Genomic DNA, 19,208 nt, shown 5'->3' on the forward strand with positions numbered 1-19,208 from the left:
AAAGGAGCTTTGGTGACAGTTACAGATAAGAGCCTGAGGTTTAGAATATAGATTTAGAGCATCTGGTAAGCTTTGCCATCCTCTCTGCTTCATTAAAACTGGAGGATAGATATCAAAGCTAAAACCTGGTATAATCCTGTGTGGTTTGATAGTAGGATAAAACAATAAAGATCTGAATGTTGATCATCTCCTATTTGAATGTTAACTAGTATAACAAAAAATCAGATTGGTGGTTGTGTCTCATGTTTTTCTGTTATCTTAAAGAAGATCTAAATGTAAAAAGCTGTGGGCATAGATTAGAACAACTAATCCAGCAGTAGCATCCTAACAATCATTCCCTTCCTGTCTTCAGGGTGGTTGGTGTGAGGTCAGGAGTTTCCATTTGAAGGTTAACCCTTTGTGGTGACCGGCCCTTTGTAAATATTCAGCCTTGACCAAAGTAATTAAAATTTTGTTTTCCAACATGTAAGGTATATTTTTAATGAAGAATACAGGATAGTACCCCTTAGTTCAACCATCCCAAAATACAATAAAAATGAGCTGAATTTTTATTTTTATTTATTTATTTATTTTGTCTTGTGGGATCTTAGTTCCCCAACCGGGGATTGAACCCACGCCCTCAGCACTGAGCGCTCAGAGTCCTAACCACTGGACCACCAGGGAATTCCCTGAGCTGAATTTTTAGTGTTGACTAAGTTGTGTTCTGCAAGACAATATTGTTTCTTGAGATGTTAATAGTTACTACTTGAAAAAGAAAAAGTGTGGTTAGTTTCAATAACTCAAAGAATTGCCAGGTTATACAAAGGTAAGCTGATATCCTACTGGTGGACGTCTGAAGACTTTTAATATGCTAGTGTCACTGTGAACCTCCAAGCTTTGGAATCTTCTGGGCAGCATTTTTCAAACCTGCTTGAAGGTTTAAACCCCTATGGGACAGTGGGACACTGGTATCTGAGAACACAGTTTGATTGAGAAAGTCAATGTTTCTTCTTAACAAAAGGATCTGGTCAGTACAGAGGGGTTAAACATCATATACTTAGCATTTTTATAATTAATTATATATGGTTTTTAGTGACTACCAAGTAGGCTTAATAAAGACTTGCCAATTATTAAGTAAACTGTGATAGAAGGTCAGGACATTTGATCACCTCTGCACTAGTGGATGGTTATTAAGGTTGAGAGTTCAGGGACCCTTTTTCAAGATATGACTGATTTGGTTTTGGTATCAGCCTAGATTTGGGAATGGAATCTGGGATGCTTTGAGGATTTCTTACTAGCTCTTAAATACTCATTTTTAAAGTAGTTCTCTAGGCCTGACTCAAGAGCATCAAATATATGATCATGACTATAATTTACTCATCTTTTTAACATGCAAAAGAGAAAAAAACGCTATAGTATATCCTGATATAGAACATATACTGTGAAATTCTCTGCACCTTAAAAATCTAACATTATTATTCAGTGATGATTGATCTTTTAGTGATATAAAACTTTCACCATACTAAATTAGAAAGGTAAATTATTTATTATTGGAAGATTTTTAAGCAACAGTGATTGAAATAAAAATTATTTCTTACTTAAGCACTGATTGTATCAAATAATGACCTTGTCAGTTTACTTCTTTCAGTCTAACCAGTACTCAGTACTTTGCTGCCGAGATGTATAGACATGGAAATGTATGTTGACCCCTGGTGTGCTGTACATGTACTGTGATGTGAATGGGTTTTTAATACACAGATGAACATCTTTAAAAATTATGTATTTTAATTTATATTAAAATTATATAAAAGCATTAGAAACCAGGATTTCAATGATTTAATGCTAGAATGATACTGTCTTGTCTTAAAAAGGAGTCAATTTAAAGAGAAATATTTACTAAAAGGTAGTATAGGTCAAATGGGAAGGAAACAGAGATTGAGGAGTCCTGAGGTCAAGAAGATGTTTTCTGATGAGAAGATTTAAGCATTAAACTGAGAGGAAACACTGACGATTCGGGAAAGAGAAGCAAGATCCTGGAAGAGGCAAGAGGGCATAGAGAGTCTGGCCTTAGACAGGAAGGGGACACTCCTCTACCAAGCCTGGAAGAGGACTGAGGATTAACATAAATGTGGGACAGGAAGTTGAGGGTGTCATCACTAATGGCCTGATAGGAATGCCTACTGCTGTTTCTTAATTGTCATTGTCATAGTGGTAGTAACTATTGTAGCCACTCCTGAATTAGTGAATCAGTTAGAACAACCTGAAGTAAATAGATGCTAGTGATACAAGTGGGCAACTGTAGTTGGATGGCATGACCCCCAATGAGCTTTTGCACAAGTTTGGAAGAATAATTGTTTCTAGCATCTAAGGAAAGAGGGAACACAGCGTACTAATGTAAGAATGTAAGTGGACGAGACTTCCCTGGCGGTCCAGTGGTAAAGAATCCACCTTCCAATGCAGGGGACGCGAGTTTGATCCCTGGTCAGTAAACTAAGATCCCACATGCCACAGGGCAGCTAAGCCCACGTGCCACAACTACTGAGCTCACACGCCTCAACTAGAGAGCCCGCGTGCTGCAAACTACAGAGCCCACATGCTCTGGAGCCTGCGTGCCACAACTACAGAACCCACATGCCCTGGAGCCATGTGCCACAACTAGAGAAGAGAAAACCCACACACCACAACTAGAGAGAAGTCCGAGCACCGCAACAAAGAGACCGTGCCTCAATGAAAGATCCCGCATGCCCCAACAAAGATCCCTCATGCTGCAACTAAGACCCAATGCAGCCCCAAAAATAAATAAATAAATCTTTTTTTAAAAAAAGAATGTAAGTGAGAATATGATTACAGATTCTACTGACAGGAAGACAGTGAGGAATATTATATAAAACTTCATGCTAATAAGTAGAGGTAGTGAGGAACCAGGGGAAGGCCAGGTTCCTTCTCTGGAGCACCTCAGCTGTGATGTGTGAAGAATGAATAGTCTTCACCAGACAGAGGTCAGAAGAAGCAGTATTTTCAGGAAAGAGCTACATTTCAATTAAAGTCTGTAGGTGGAGAGTCTTCTTAGTAACCCTGAGACAGAGAATATTCTAAGTAAAAGATGAAGAGTTTATGAACAGAATTTGCAGACTGGAACCAGGCTTCCATAGGGCACAGTTGGAAAGGGTCAGGAGATATGTCACTGCTGGCCATCAGTGAGGATTTAATGAAGGTGAGAGGGGCTAGGAGGCCACAAGAGGGTGAAGTATGCCCTGTTTTTAGTGCCAGCACCAGAGTCCTTGGAGCTGAGGTCTGGGATGGAGCACTTCCTGCTTATTGAAAGAGATGGGAGTGGAAGGACCTAATGCTGGAAGCTTCCTGGGCTTCTGGAAGCCAGTAGCAGGAGACATGACTAGGTATGCAGTATTATTTCTGTTTAGAAAAAACACTGAATCACCAGTTTAAGGTCGCATTTAGGACTGAGGTACCTGGGGTTTAGGTAAAGGTAGAGGTTTCACTCCAAATGAACAGCAGGAACAGAAGTCTCAGTTAGAAGTCTCAGAAATGGAAAACGTTGTCATTGGAAAAAAGTGAATAATAGATGAGATAAACTCTTCACAAGGCAAACAGAGAAATAGTGAATTGAAAGAAATACTGAGAAATTCTCAGAGAAATTAAGAGAAAATATGAAAAAGCTGTGGAGACTCCCATTTCTGGCATATTCAATACCCTAACCGGTCTCCCCACTGAAAGAAACTAAATATGTATACTGAATAAAGTATTTAAATTGTCTTTTTAAAAGCAAGGCTGAGCTGCCAAGGAAGTAAAGTACTCACAGAAACAAAAACCAAAATGAAAGTGAGACTCCTAAGCTAAGTAAGCAGTAAACCTGCCTTCCACCTTGAAAGTATGTGTCAAAACCTAGGTGATCTTGAGCATGCCATTCGATGTCAAATGCCATGTGCCCTTTGAGGGCTGCCCAAGTTGGGGAGTCTAATGGGATATCCCTTGCCCAAACATAAAACTTTACAGAGCTACAGCATTAGTACAAGGGTGTTGAGAAACCTGTCCCCCAGAAGAGGACAAGCTTGGGTGCTGGTAGTAGGGAGAAAGTATCCCCCTGAGAGTTTATGATACGTGTGAGAGAGGGTACCTAAATGGCCAATAAGCATATGAAAAGATGTTGGTTAGCAAGGAAATACAAAATAAAATAAATGCAAGGTAGCACCCCATGCCTGTCAGATTACAAAGAAAGAAAGGAAGGGAGGGAGGAAGAGAAGGAAGGAAAGAGGGAGAGAGAGAAGGAGGGGAGGGAGGAAGGAAGGAGAGAAGGAAGGAAGGAAATTTAAGCCCCAAAATGCAAATCAGTATCAGTGAAAATGTACAGAAACTGGAGCTCTCATACACTGCTGACTGGAATGTAAATTGGTACAACTACTTTGGAAGGTAATTTGATAATCGTTACCAAGTAAACTTGAAGATATGCGTAGCCTTCAACCCAACAATTCCATGTCTACGTCTCTACTGGAGAGGTCTGGCACATGTGCACAAGATGATTTATACACTGCAGTATTTTGCAGTGTGCTTATAATTGCACAAAATTGGAAGCAGCCCAAGGGCTCATCATTATGAGAACATATAAATATATTGTGCTGTAGTTGTACAATAGAATACTGTTGAGCAATGGAAATAAATGAGCTAGATCTATGTGTACTGATACTGATAAATCTCAAAATCATATTATAATAAAACCAGTCTGCAGACACTGGGTGTAGTATACCATTGATATAAATTGCATGAATATGCAAAACAATACTATATATTATTTATGGATCTGTATATATGGAGTAGTAAGAATATAAAATATTCATGTGAATATTAAACACCAAATTCAAGATAATGGTTTCTTCTGGAGAGGGAAGAAGAGAGAGAAATAAGATCCAGGAAGAAGAAACCAGGGGATTCCATTGTATCTGTACTATTTTATTTCTCAAAAAACCTGAAGCAAATGTAGCAAAATAGTAAGATTTGCTAGAGCTGGATCAGCTTTGCCAAAGCTCATTGTATTATTGTTTATACTTTTTCAGTACATTTAAAGCATCTCACAGTATTGAAAAATTAGGAGTGAGAGAAAACTTCTATCATTATATAAAAGGAATCCAAAAACAATACTGTCCCAGGCTGGGTTCTCACTGGAGTGGAGTTTTGCACGCAGAATGTTTATTATAGATCAGCACTTGTGGAGGTGAGGGCAAGGAAAAGCAGGCTTGGGCAGGGGAGAGGTCCAAATACCATGCCAGGCAGTCAAGCCCATGGAAAGCTCTGAAGCAAATCTGGACCCGGCTTTTATATTCTCACCTCAATCAGTGGCTGCATGCAGCCTGCCCAGAAAGGTACAACTTCCTTGGTCAAGGAGATTCTCTGCATCTGAGGGCCCCCTGAAGGCACTGACCACTGGGGTATTGAGTCCTTCCTTGGGCCTGCTCAGGCCATGCGTTTCTGTCTACCATACAAGATCATGCAAGTGAATCTTTGTTTCCTTCTGTTCCCTTGACTCTCAGAGAATATTTATCAATATACTTACTGAGAGAGATGAGGTAAATATAAACAAAAGCTTCCAAACACATGTGAACTGACTCCACTTTTATAGTATGTTCGTAGGCTTGGCTTTCTTTCTAAGCTTGATTATGGTCTTGTTTGACAGAGTTTAAGAGGAAATTGTCATGTACTAATCATTGGCCAATGCTTTTAACATTATTTCCTTGCTCTTCTCAAAGGATCCCCCTATAATTTAGATGCCCAGTTTTGGATGCTGCAGTAAAGATCAGCCTTCACACACTATGTTTAGAGGATAAAATATTAAAATTTTAAATTTATGGATGGTATCACAGCATAATCATCTTAATGAGTGTTATTTTGGAAATCATTAGATGTGTTTTTATATGACTGTGTAATACTGTCTTCCTTGTCAGTCAGTCTAAGAAGCCAGTAGAGACAGAATTGTCAAATATTTATATCCTACTCATTCATCTTGGTGCCAGTCACATGCGGGAGTTTTATTTGTATTCTGTAGAAGTAGTATTAATAATTTTATAACAAAGCATATGTATATTTTACTTGTAAATATCCACAGGTATTAGATAACCTTTATAGATTCCATGCTTTACAGCTTCCTGAGAGTCTGCTTTGGGGGCTTTAATGATGTCATACTTGTGAGAAGTGTGGGCAAATAGTGGGTAAAATGGTTTTAATAAAAGTAGCCAGTGATGTTCAATATTATGGGCTCCACAGCCAGGAAGGATACAGTGTAGACTTTACTCAGTTCATATGAGTGTTAAAGGAATTACCCAACTTCTAAAAATATGTAGCTGCATCTTGGGTACAGAGGCTCTTCTAGCAACTTGACAATTGTAAATGGTTTCTAGCGGTATGTCAGAGTTTCTAGTTGCAAGAAAAAGAGACTGACATGGCTAATTATGCAGGGGGAAAAAAGTGCTTATTAGGTGGTTATTAGTGAATTCCCACATTTGTTGCCGGGACTGGAGAACAAACCTTGAGACTAAACTCCCAGGAACAGTGTCCAAATCAAGTAAACACTGCCACTGCCACCAAGTATAAACATACTTTGTGTGGAGGTCATTTCCATGTTAGAAACTTGACCTTGAGTCCTACTGCAGGGAGTACAGCAAGAAGGTGAAAGAAAGAGAAAACGAGCTTCATATTTTCTGATGTCAGCGTCTTGGTTTCAGCATCCAAGTCACAGTCTGGCATCTTCTCGGCAGAGCCCAAGTCGTCTGTCTCTGCTTCTAAGGGAAGGAATTATGGGTCATTAAGTTCCAACCTGTGCCTTCAAGCAGGAAATTTCCCAACCGTTTCCTTGAAAGGATGCTCAAAAGGCCATAGGCAGCTACAAATATGATTTTTAAAATCCACTAAAATGTATTTTTTTTCTATGAATGGAAATTTTTTTAATGTTCTAATTTGAAACATGCCTCAATCCTACCCTGGTAACTTTTGGCTATCCCGAAATGAAGAAAACCCTCCAGCCCTCAATCCCTAGTAGCCACTGAACTGAGAACACAAAAGTTATGTGATGGCTTGGGGAATATTTTGAGATTCACAGATGGTCCTTTCCTGGCCCAGCTTGATCCAAGCAGCCAGTCTTCCAGGAAAAGATGTGTATAATAAGACAATTGAGTAAAATAATTGAAAGAATGGAAGCGTATCACAAAAACTATGATGCTGTTTAAGGACAAAGAAAGACTAAGTGTGAAGTAAACATAATACTCTTTGTCCTTAAAATCAATGATCTTAGCCTGGTATTGAATGTTGTGCAGTTATTATCTATCTGGTCTTTTGTTGCCGAACATTTATCAAAAGCCTGTGGTCTAGGAAGTGTTAAGCAGATGTAGGCAGTGTCCCACTTACCCATTATGATCCTATGGTATGGCATTATTGGGCCAACTATTATTCATTCAGGCACTGCCCTATACGCCCACACCAACTGGGCTCATTAGAAAAGGACTCTCAATATCAGAAAGCAATAAGGAGTTCACAGACTCTTTCTTAAGAATTATTCTAGGAATAGTTTGTAAAATTTGCACAGCCAATGCTGTCAAGTAACTGCACATTTGCCTGATTCCACAGGGAGTTAATACACTTTTCAATTAAATTGTTTTTTATTTTTGTTTGCATGGCAGATATACATTGTCGTAAATAATATTATGTTGTCAGTAATATTATTATTATAAACAAAACTAAGGTAGTTTTATTTCTGATTAGCTCCTAGACTTAGGGTTCATCTGTCTGGTATTTTGAACCAGGAGTCAGTGTCCAATTAAACCACTTAAAGTTCAGCATTTGCTTTGAGTAGACTTATAAGGAGTTAATATGGTACAAGGGAGCTTGAGGTGTTACTGGAGATGTTATTTGTGGCTTAAAGCCTTTAGAGTATACTTGATTTGATGTATAGATATTTTATGGAATGGCCTGCTTTCTATTTATTAAAATCCTGTCAAGATAACAATGAGATGAGTACAAAGAGTGTTAAAACATTTCCCCTAGAATAGAATACTGGCCTTCATGATGCATCGTAGAATGTAGAATATAATTTCTTGAGACGATCTTTCCAGCTTTTTAATACAATTTTAAATTCTATATTATGGCTCAGACTTTTTCATTATTTTTTCTCTTGTCCCTTCATGAAGTGACACATGAATGCATTTGTGACAATAGGAAAAATGTATTATAGATAAATATAGCAAGACTTTTTTGTGGGATTGTCATGATTTTTTTTTCTTAACAATGGAAAGGCTTTGTATCAAATATGGTCAAGTGATTCTCATCACAGGAATTTACTTCTTTTTTTTTTTAATGCTGTGCTAACATACAGTATGAGGGATGGAAGAATTGGCTGTTGAGGATGAAGAGCCTATATTGGTTGGTGTGCCTCTAATGTAGGCACATCGAGTGAGGACTCTGCAAACCTTATTTTAATACATCACTGGAGCAAAAGTACAGTTTGAAGACCTCATTTAGAACCACCACCACCACCAACAAAAAAGGCCAAATAAAGGTCTACATGTTTTCAGTTTCAAACGAAGACACATATTCTAGTGCCTTTAAGTTTGTAAAAGCTACAAATTAGTAGGTCGTTTAGACCCGCAGTTCTATTCAAAACCCTAATCTCATAAGGCCACACTGTAGTGTTACATTACGGGCATGTTCCTATGTTTCCTGTGACGTACATGAATTCATGTATCTGCCTAAGCAAACCTGGTGCCTTATATGCCTTCTGTTTCCTTGAATCACAGGAGCTTCAGTTTCAGCGACTAACCCGAGAACTGGAGGTGGAAAGGCAGATTGTTGCCAGTCAGCTAGAAAGATGTAGGCTTGGAGCAGAATCACCAAGCATCGCCAGCACCAGGTACAGGGCCGATGGCTCTATTTTCTTACACGCCTTCAAGTCACACATTATTAAGTTGTCCTAGATGCAGCAAATGATGCTTTAGTGTCGTCACTGTTAACTGGCCTTCCTGAAATTGATACCAACAATGTCAATTTATTCTAATTTTGAGAAACCTCTTGTAATATTGATTATCTTTCAATCCTGTGCTTGAAGCGTTTTATACAGCACTGGTATGCCTCTCTAGCAAAAGCTACTATGCTACCTTTAGAAATTTGATTTCTTACAGGTAGACGAAGTTAATGAATGTTTTCAACAATTAATTGCTAATTATTTGGCGAAGCTAATTGGCTTTGAAAACCTGATATTGATTTTTTTAAAACTAAGAAATATTTCTAAGTTAAATATTTCTAAGTTCTAAATATTTCTAAGTGATAACATTTATCTAACTTTGAAAAACGCATTCAATTTACTGAATAAATTGAATTTTACTGAATAAATTGAATACTGAATAAATTTACAATTTATTCAGTCAATGTCGGGTGAGTGAGTGGGTCCTGCAGAAATGGAAACGGGGCTGAGAGAAAGAGGGAAAGTATGCGCAGAAGTGTGTATGATCTTGCACTGCTGTACTGGAGTTCCAAGAGTCTTGGTAGTTTCTAGGATGTGTACTAAAAGGACCTAGTGGCTTATGAGGTTGGAAGAGTAAAGCTGGCATTTGATTGTGGAGAACCGGGAACCAGGTGATGATGAGTGTCACCTTCATTAGGTCTGTAAAGGAGACAGGTTGAAACACATTGCTGTAGTTGGAAGCAGTTGTCCTGATAGTGTAGGGTGTAGGTCAGAAAGAAGAGAGGCCAGGCAGCAAGACAGGAGTCTATTATGGAATCTTAATGGTTATGAAGTAAGGTGGGTTTCTTTATTCAGTGAACTCTGGTTGGAATGATAATTGATCCACTTTGATTGCCCTTCTCCCGGCTCATGTTGGATTCTCATGTATTCTTGATGCCCCCAGGTAAGTGCTAACCCGTTCGTACAGCCTTTCCCACAGTTCTCCAGGAAAGTCATCTCTCTTCATCCGAACTCTCATAACTGTTCCTCTGTGCCTGTATTAGCCTCCTATGAGAAGCTAAAGCTCACCGCAGCCCTGGCACAGTGCCTGGGGCTCAGCAGGCAGGCACCCTGCTAAGTGTTCTTTGAATAAATAATGAAATTTAAGCCCAGTGTGATTTAAGTTCCTTAGGAAAGGATGCTTTACCATGAGGTCACCTACTTGGCATTCACCCTTTCTCATATCTGCCTTCTTCACACGTTTCAGTGTGCTTTTCAGTGGACCTTAAGAAGAACTCTGCTCTGTGACCACCAGGTTTACACACTGGCAAGAGCCCATTAGAAAACAGTGTTAGTGAAGGGAGCATAGGTTTTTATTGTGTCACTTGAGAGACCCCCTTGTGCCTGTCAGTCCCCACCATCAGTCTCAGAACCAGAATCTAAAGATAGAGAAAATAGCTCTCAGACCCCAGCCCTCTTTCCCATCAGCCATTTCTGATTTGCTAAAGGAAAATTATAAGTGTCATCACTGCTTCCAGCCAGGAGACTTCCTTTGGATTCAGGTCCTTCTTACATGGGAGTAAGTTTAGTCAGCAAGATGGGGAATTTGAAAACTGGTTACCTTTCATATTGTTTGATTTAGATCCTATGTCAGAGTTGGTAAGGTGATCTGTAAGATTTTATTTTTCCTAGTCCAGATATGATCTCAAAGGGTAAAGAAAAGCATACTTTGATTTACTTTTTCAGTTGTCCAAAGTTCTTGCCATGTTGGCCTCACCCTGTGAAAAAGGAGTAGACAGTGGCATGAGGTCCTATTTAATTAATGGCTCTAATATTGTACTAAATAATATGCTGTAGAGCCCTCTCCCGAATGGCTCTAAAGCCCAGCATTTCGGTTTCCTCACACTTGCAGTACCAAAGATAAATTTTTAACCCTGCCATGACGTGTTCCCATTTTACAGTACGGACTCTGGGCCTCTGCATGTATTTATTTAGGAAGTGTCCTAAAAAGTGAGCTGCACAACTGCCTTTGGCAGTTCATTTGCAATATGCATTGCTGAGAATATTTTCAAAATCTTAATGATTAAAATGATTGCTAGGTTTTCTTTTTTTAACATCTTTATTGGAGTATAATTGCTTTACAATGATGTGTTAGTTTCTGCTTTATAACAAAGTGAATCAGCTATACATATACATATATCTCCATATCTCTTCCCTCTTGCATCTCCTTCCCACCCTCCCTATCCCACCCCTCTAAGTGGTCACAAAGCACCGAGCTGATCTCCCTATGCTATGTGACTGCTTCCCACTAGCTAGCTATTTTACATTTGGTAGTGTATATATGTCCATGCCACTCTCTCACTTCGTCCCAGCTTACCCTTCCCCCTCCCCGTGTCCTCAAGTCCATTTTCTACTTCTGTGTCTTTATTCCTGTCCTGCCCCTAGGTTCTTCAGAACCATTTTTTTTTTCTCTTTAGAATCCATATATATGTGTTAGCATACAGTATTTGTTTTTCTCTTTCTGACTTACTTGACTCTGTATGACAGACTCTAGGTCCATCCACCTCACCGTAAATAACTCAATTTCGTTTCTTTTTATGGCTGAGTAATATTCCCTTGTATATATGTGACACATCTTCTTTATCTATTCTTCTGTCAGTGGGCACTTAGGTTGCTTCCATGTCCTGGCTATTGTAAATAGAGCTGCAATGAACATTGTGGTACATGACTCTTTTTGAATCATGGTTTTCTCAGGGTATATATGCCCAGTAGTGGGATTGCTGGGTCGTATGGTAGTTCTATTTTTAGTTTTTTAAGGAACCTCCATACTGTTCTCCACAGTGGCTGTACCAATTTACATTCCCACCAACAGTGCAAGAGGGTTCCCTTTTCTCCACACCCTCTCCAGCATTTATTGTCCGTAGATTATTTTGATGATGGCCATTCTGACTGGTGTGAGGTGATACCTCATTGTAGTTTTGATCTGCATTTCTCTAATGATTAGTGATGTTGAGTATCCTTTCATGTGTTTTTTGGCAATCTGTATATCTTCTTTGGAGAAATGTCTATTTAGGTCTTCTGCCTATTTTTGGATTGGGTTGTTTGTTTTTTTAATATTCAGCTGCATGAGATGCTTGTAAATTTTGGAGATTAGTCCTTTGTCAGTTGCTTCATTTGCAAATATTTTCTCCCATTCTGAGGGTTGTCTTTTCGTCTTGTTTATGGTTTCCTTTGCTGTGCAAAAGCTTTTAAATTTCATTAGGTCCCATTTGTTTCTTTTTGTTTTTATTTCCATTTCTCTAGGAGGTGGGTCAGAAAGGATCTTGCTGTGGTTTATGTCATAGAGTGTTCTGCCTATGTTTTCCTCTAAGAGTATTATAGTGTCTGGCCTTGTATTTAGGTCTTTAATCCATTTTGAGTTTATTTTTGTGTATGGTGTTAGGGAGTGTTCTAATTTCATTCTTTTACATGTAGCTGTCCAGTTTTCCCAGCACCACTTATTGAAGAGGCTATCTTTTCTCCATTGTATATTCTTGACTCCTTTATCAAAAATTAAAATGATTGCTTGGTTTTCTATTAATGACTCTTTGGAAGTAGTAGTCTTCTAAACAAAGTAGCAATAAAAAAAACCCATTTCTAATATGATTTTTATTTGTTTTATTTACTGCAAAAAAGCATTAGTAACATAAGTAATAACACCAGCAATATCAGTATACAATGATCCTTAATCTGGAATTGATGGTGCTTGTACCCAAAGATGATATATCAGACCACAAATAATCACTGCAAATTGAGAAACCCTGAAGGGGAGCTATGGGGTTAGTTAATAGAGAAGCTACAGACTTTCTGCCTTTGTACCAAGTACGCTGTAGTTACCTGTGCATTTAATAGTCATCTATTTCAATATTTCACCTGATTAAAGATAGGCTATAGAAATAGTCGATAAATTATATCTTTTCTGTATTTATACTGAGTATAGTATAGATATTTATATATTTAATTTTTTACCTCAGTTAAAGTGGGCCTTGGGATCAGTTAATAGAGAAAATACCGATTTTCTGCATTTGTTTTGAGTGTACTATAGTTATTTATATATTCAGTATTTCACCTCATAGAAAGTAGGGTGTGGAATCAGTTTATTGAAAAGTTACAGCATTTCTGCATTTGTACTGAGTACACTATAGTTATCTATGTACTATTTAATATTTTACCTCTCCACATGTATTTGGAACATTTTTAGAAAACACAAAAGCCAACAATGGAGTGAGGGAATTGGGGCAAAGATAAAATAAAGACTAGAAAGATAAGATGAAGCCAAGGTTAAAATAGTATACAAAATATATGTTGTCAATATTGCATGCATTGGCTTAAAGTAGAGAGCCACTTTGGCTCTGGGTGTCCTGGTAGCCAGGCTAAAGAAAAAAACACTAATGAATTACATGATTCAAAGTGTCTGGAAGATAAAAACAAACCAGGTTGCTCAGGAGGATTTACTGTCCCTGGGGCTGAGACTTGAGTGGTTTCTCTTGTGAGTTGCTGTTGAGAGCACTGTGTGATGAGGCAAACAGCGTCCTCGGTAGTTTCTAAATTATAAAATCAGACTCATAGGGGTTCTTTCTTTTGTTGTTAAATACAATATAAATGGATGGAAAAGCAGCTTAGCTAAAAGCAGTTCTCCAGGAGGCCAGTTCTGTTGCTCCAGTTTGGCTGGAGGATGATAGTTAGCATATGTAGATGGATGGATCAATTTCGGGTTCTCCAAGCAAGCAGCATGCCATGATGACTTCTGTCTGCAGAACTTTTTAGAGTCATGGGTGGCAATGGGTACCAAGATGTGAGAGGTCCTGTGTTGCAGGTCACCGTGCAGGTGCACGTTATGCATGCCTTAGCAACAGAAATGGTCCTCAGGGGATGCAGAGGTATGTACAGTGCATCTCAGGAGAATCTCATAGCACAGGCACCTCAGAGGAAAATAATGCCCTTTAAACCTCTTGCACCCCATGGGCTGAGCAACAACCTTCAAATCCAAATTTTGATGAATGTAGGATTTATTCTTTTTCTCTTTGCAGTATCATCAATGGAGTGTTGCTCTCACCTTAGCCTGCTTTAGACTTCACTGGATGGGGTGACAGCAAGGGGACTTCCCCTGCCTACCTACACTCCCAAGGGCACAGAAGGGGACAAGTGTGGCCAAAACAGTATTCTAACTTTTTAACTGACTGGAGTTACATAATGCTCATTTTAGCCAATTTGTAAAGTTCAAGGAAGTATAAAGAGAAAAATCGTAATTCTACCATTCAGAGATAACCACTTTATTTTTAGGTCCGGTTTATTGAAGTGTAATTTACTTACAGTAAAATTCACCCTTTGTAACATACAGTTTTATGATTTTTGGCAGTTTGGCATGTAGTTGTATAACCACCATCATGATTGAAATGTAGAACATTTCCATTAACCCGGAAAAAGAGGCAACCACTTTTTAACGTTTGCCACATTTCATTCTCTTCCAAAAAAATTTAAGTGTGAGATAATTCCCTCCGGCCAACTTTTCATCTTTTTCCTAAAGTCCCACTTTGATATGCCAGTTCTAACTTTTAATGGCTCCCACCTGTCTGAGGAATTCTCAAGGAGAAAAGTAGCTTGGAGATGCACCCAAGGGATGCTAATTTAGCAGTGGTTAGAGGTCACTACAGCCTTCCCATGGCAAGCTGCACTCGGTGGGTGCAGGAGACTTGGCCAGGGGAACTACTACAAGGCACATTCAGTCTTCGAGTGTACAAGACATGGCCTGTGTTGCGTGTTTCATCCAAGCAGAGACATTACACTAGTGGTTCAGCTTGGGTAACAGAAACTGTGGAAGGAGAAGAAAATATAGTTCAAATTGAAAAGTCAGTAAATATAGATACGATCATCTCAGAATTCAAGAAATTATTTCTGAAATTCTATAGTACAGAATTTCAAAACTATTTCTGATAACAGGCTTAGAATCTTACCATTGCCCAGGAACAGAAACTTCACTTCTCACTTACTTCTAGGTAAGTTGTAGGTGGTAAAGGAGAGAGTTTATTTCTTTGGGACACAGAAATCGGTTCCACATATTTTATCTTGTAAGTAAATCATAGCTTGTCTGCTCCTTAAGATGAAGCACTAAATGTTCATTTATATTGAGGTCAAAAAGAGATACTTAAAAGATGGACCTTTTATTAATTGTAGAAAACACTAATGACAACTTTTGGAATTGAAGCTTAGTTTTTAATTTTTGTTTTGATTTTTTGCACATTGTTTTAAAATTTGTTTATGCCATTTGGAAGCAGTTGGCCCCTTCACATTGTCTGTACTTTAGCTGGCTGCCATTGGTGTTAGGAAGTACTCTAGACCCTGAGAAAAATCCTGTCCATATCTATCAACTGAATGAGGGGGGGAATGGGTGGCAATATTAAAATTAAATAACTGCACACTCTCCCTAAGATTATCTCTCCCTTTTCAGTTAGTTTAAAGCTCTGCTAAAATAGAATTCTTTATGGTTTCAAAAAGGTCATACAATCTTGACAAATAGTCTTCTTATTGCCATTTAAGAAAAGAACTGTTATTTTTTAATGAAAAGATTTGATTCCCTACTACCATTCAGACTTTTTTTTTTTTTTTTTTTTTACAGTTTATAGGATCATCTGCTAGTGCCCATCAGGCTTCCATTGATACTATTAAAAATTCTAAAAATGCCGTAGGGCTGACAGTAGCTGAAAAGCCTTTTTCATGGGTCAGGTCTTTTCTTCAGCAAATATTTTTAAGTCATTGTGAAATAAACTTTCTCAAATGAAACATTCTTTAAAAATGAAGAGTCTTTGCAAAGACTGAATGTTTGTGTTTTGACAGCGTATTACTTACTTAATGTAGTGCTTCAGGAAGATGCTTGATAGAGTTCTGTCCCTTTGACCTTCAGTGCTCTCACTGGCCAAAACCTGAGTTTTTTAAATAATAGTTTTATTGAGATGTATTTCATATATCATGAACTTCATACTTTTAAAGGATATGATTCAGTATTTTTTAGTATATTCATAGAGCTCTGCAATCATCACCACTATCTAATTTTAGAACATTTTCACCATCCCCAAAAGAAACCCTCTACCCATTAGCACTTCTCCATTTTTCCTTCCCCCACCCAGCCCCTGAGAACCAATGATCTATTTTCTGTCTCTATGGGCTTGCCTCTTCTGGACATTTCCTATATATGGCACCATAAATATATAGCCTTTTGTGACTGGCTTCTTTCACTTAGCATGATAATTTCAAGGTTCATCCATGTTATAACATGTATCAGTTCTTCATCCTTTTTTTTTTTTCTTTTTTTTTTTGCGGTACGCGGGCCTCTCACTGTTGTGGCCTCTCCCGTTGCGGAGCACAGGCTCCTGACGCTCAGGCTCAGCGGCCATGGCTCACGGGCCTAGCCACTCCACGGCATGTGGGATCTTCCCGGACCGGGGCACGAACCCGTGTCCCCTGCATCGGCAGGCGGACTCTCATCCACTGCGCCACCAGGGAAGCCCTCATCCTTTTTTTATTTCCAAATAATATTCCAGTGTATGGATATACCACGTTTTGTTTATTCTTTTATCACCTAATGGGCATTTGTGTTGTTTCCACTTTTTGGTAATTGAGAGTAATGCTACTATGGCTCAGGTTTTACGAGGGGAAAATCCCAAGGGTTCTGCTCCAGGCATTCTTAGTTTGGGGCTGGGGAGAGGCACTGAGAGTTAGCCTCTCTCTCCATCCTCCTACTCCCTCACAGGGGCTCACCTTCTTTTCTTTCTCCTTTGCTCTCTGTTATTGTAAATCCTTGTCTATTGCTGAGCTAGCTGAGTTAGTTTTAAGTGCATAGTAGGTAAGCTATTTGGGAGTCCTCTGATGTTTATCAGAATATAGTTCATCAGATTTCCTTTCTTAGCATTGTATTTGGTCACTAGTGACTCTTAATAGTCAAACAAATAAAAGCTCTTTATGTTCATTTGGAATTCAGACTAATTGAAGAATAAACTATTTGATATTTGAATGTAATTATCAGAAACCCTCTTTGGGATCTCTACAGTGAATATTTATTAAGCGGATGCTCTTCTGAGCAAGTTTAATGACACTGAATGTTAATGATGCAACTCTCCTGTGTTAACACAATAGAGTACCACATCTGAAAGATACAAATGAGTCTGTGGCTGACCTGCATCTCTCCAGAAGCCGTTTTCTGGAGCAGTTTGCTCAAGCACAGTTCTTCCAAAAAGCATTTTAATTGCTACTGCACATTGCCATTGTGATCACGAGCCTGTTTCATCTGGGACATACAAATCCAAGTGGCAACTGTCTCTACACATTTGAATTAAGCTTACATAAACTAAGTCTTATGCAGGGCATGAGCCCAAGGTAATTCAACCAGTATTCCATTAAGGTAACCTATTTTAACCTAAGAATGTGACCATGTTGAATTTGAATTTTAAGCCAAGTAGTTTTCATAAATATTAGAATCTTTTATGGACCTAGAACATTATACAACAAAATGTCTTAATCATAGTGAATAAATATTTCAAAGTGAATTACCTGTTTCTTAAACTGAGCATTTTAAAATGTTAAGTTGGAGATATGGTTAGAAGGAACCACAGAAAGAGATCAAGTTTATAGTTCAAAGTTTATAGCATCAAAGTTTCAGATTAAGACTACTTTAATACATTTGGTTAAATATAGAGGCAGCCCAGCTGTATGAATTTTCCTAATTAATGAAGAGGAAAATACTTCTTAAAATTCAGAAGCCCATGCATCTAAAATATATGTACCATGCCATTATTTAATTATTTATTAAAGAACTGTTTTAATTAAAATAACATTATTTCATTTTCTGTAATTTTTCATGGTTCACATTCTATAATTACTATTCCTAAAATATGTAACAGTGATGAATTATTGAATCAATACAAGAATTATATTACTAGTCCCCACTCTTAGTCATTAGGTTTTTTTTAACCATGTGTATATTTTGATAAATTATAAGGTAATTTAAATAGGCCACATAGTATATATCAGGATGCTTTTTGGAAAAATTTACCTTTACTGCTTTATAGGAATTAATAATTACTTTAATCCTATATTTTCTTATTATTTATTTTGTACTTTTTAATCTATATCTTGAGAAATGTGAAAAATACTAAAAAGTACAGAGAATGATATAACAAAAATTTCAGTACATCCCAGAATGGAAACGCATCGATAATTCATTTTGGCTTTTTTATATAAAAATATATTAAACATAAAATTCAAGACCTCTTTGCCCCATTCTCCCTTCCCAATAGGCATTAACTAGTATATAGTCTTACTTTGTGTACTTTTATAATATACATACATCATATACATCCATGGCCCATGTTTTGTGTGCTTTTTTAACATACACAAATGGTATAATCTATGTGTCATTATGCATCTTGATTTCTCTACTCAGTGTTTGAGATCTATTCATATTGATGTGTGTAGATCTAGTTTATTTTTTAACTGCTGTTATATATTTATGTCATAGAATATTAAACTGTTTGTCCATTCCCCTATTGAAGAACCTTTAAGTTCCACTTTTAAGTATTTTAAGTAATGTAGCAGTGAACATTTGGAGACTTATCTCCTGGTTTACATGTGTGAGGCTCTAGAAGAGGTATCATTAGAAGTAGAATACTTTGGGCATAATGAATGCATGTTTTCAATTCTTCTAGATCTTGCTGAACTGCTTTCTCAGGTACCTCAACAATTGCACCCTCTCAAGCAGTGTGTGAAAAAGTTCCAGGTTCTCTCTCTTTCTCTCTCTCTCTTTTCTTTTTGGCCAACATTTAATATTAGGCAGGGTCTTTAAATTTTACCAATCTAATGTTATCTCATTTCACTTTGCATTTTCTTGATGACTAGTTGAGTTAAATATCTTTTCATATCCTTATGATCCATTTGCATTTCCGCTTATGGTCATATCCTTTGCCCATTTTTCTAATGAGTAATTTGGTTTATTTTTTTTTTGGTTCTATCATTAGTTTTATCGAGCTGAAATAACTCTGAGATATATCAATACATCTAAAATAGTATAGGCCTTGGTACATCACAACACAAAGCATACCATATTAATCTATTTTTAGAATATAAATCTTTAGTATTATGACAAGTATGTAGGAGAAACAACCCTCTATATGTGATATATAATAATGGATCTCAAATTCTCCAAATCTGCCCAAACAAATGATACTAACATTCCTTTCTCTTTCTATGTCCACATTTCCTT

The 19,208-nt window shown here is 37.7% G+C and overlaps 1 protein-coding gene across 13 annotated transcripts in view; it reads left to right on the plus strand.

Moving 5' to 3' along the window:
* PKP4 (plakophilin 4) overlaps window positions 1-19,208 on the plus strand; it is a 249,075-nt gene that overhangs the window by 128,073 nt on the left and 101,794 nt on the right. For 12 of the 13 annotated variants that reach the window (XM_082630307.1, XM_082630309.1, XM_082630310.1 and 9 more), the window contains one exon: window positions 8,775-8,887. The exons of the other annotated variant lie outside the window; for it this stretch is intronic. In XM_082630307.1, coding sequence (XP_082486433.1) covers window positions 8,775-8,887 — 113 coding nt within the window. The remainder of the gene's footprint in view (window positions 1-8,774; window positions 8,888-19,208) is intronic. 13 annotated transcript variants of the gene reach the window in all.

The sequence above is a fragment of the Mesoplodon mirus genome (assembly GCF_964341445.2).
Source record: "Mesoplodon mirus genome assembly, chromosome: 8".
Lineage (NCBI taxonomy): Eukaryota > Metazoa > Chordata > Mammalia > Artiodactyla > Ziphiidae > Mesoplodon > Mesoplodon mirus.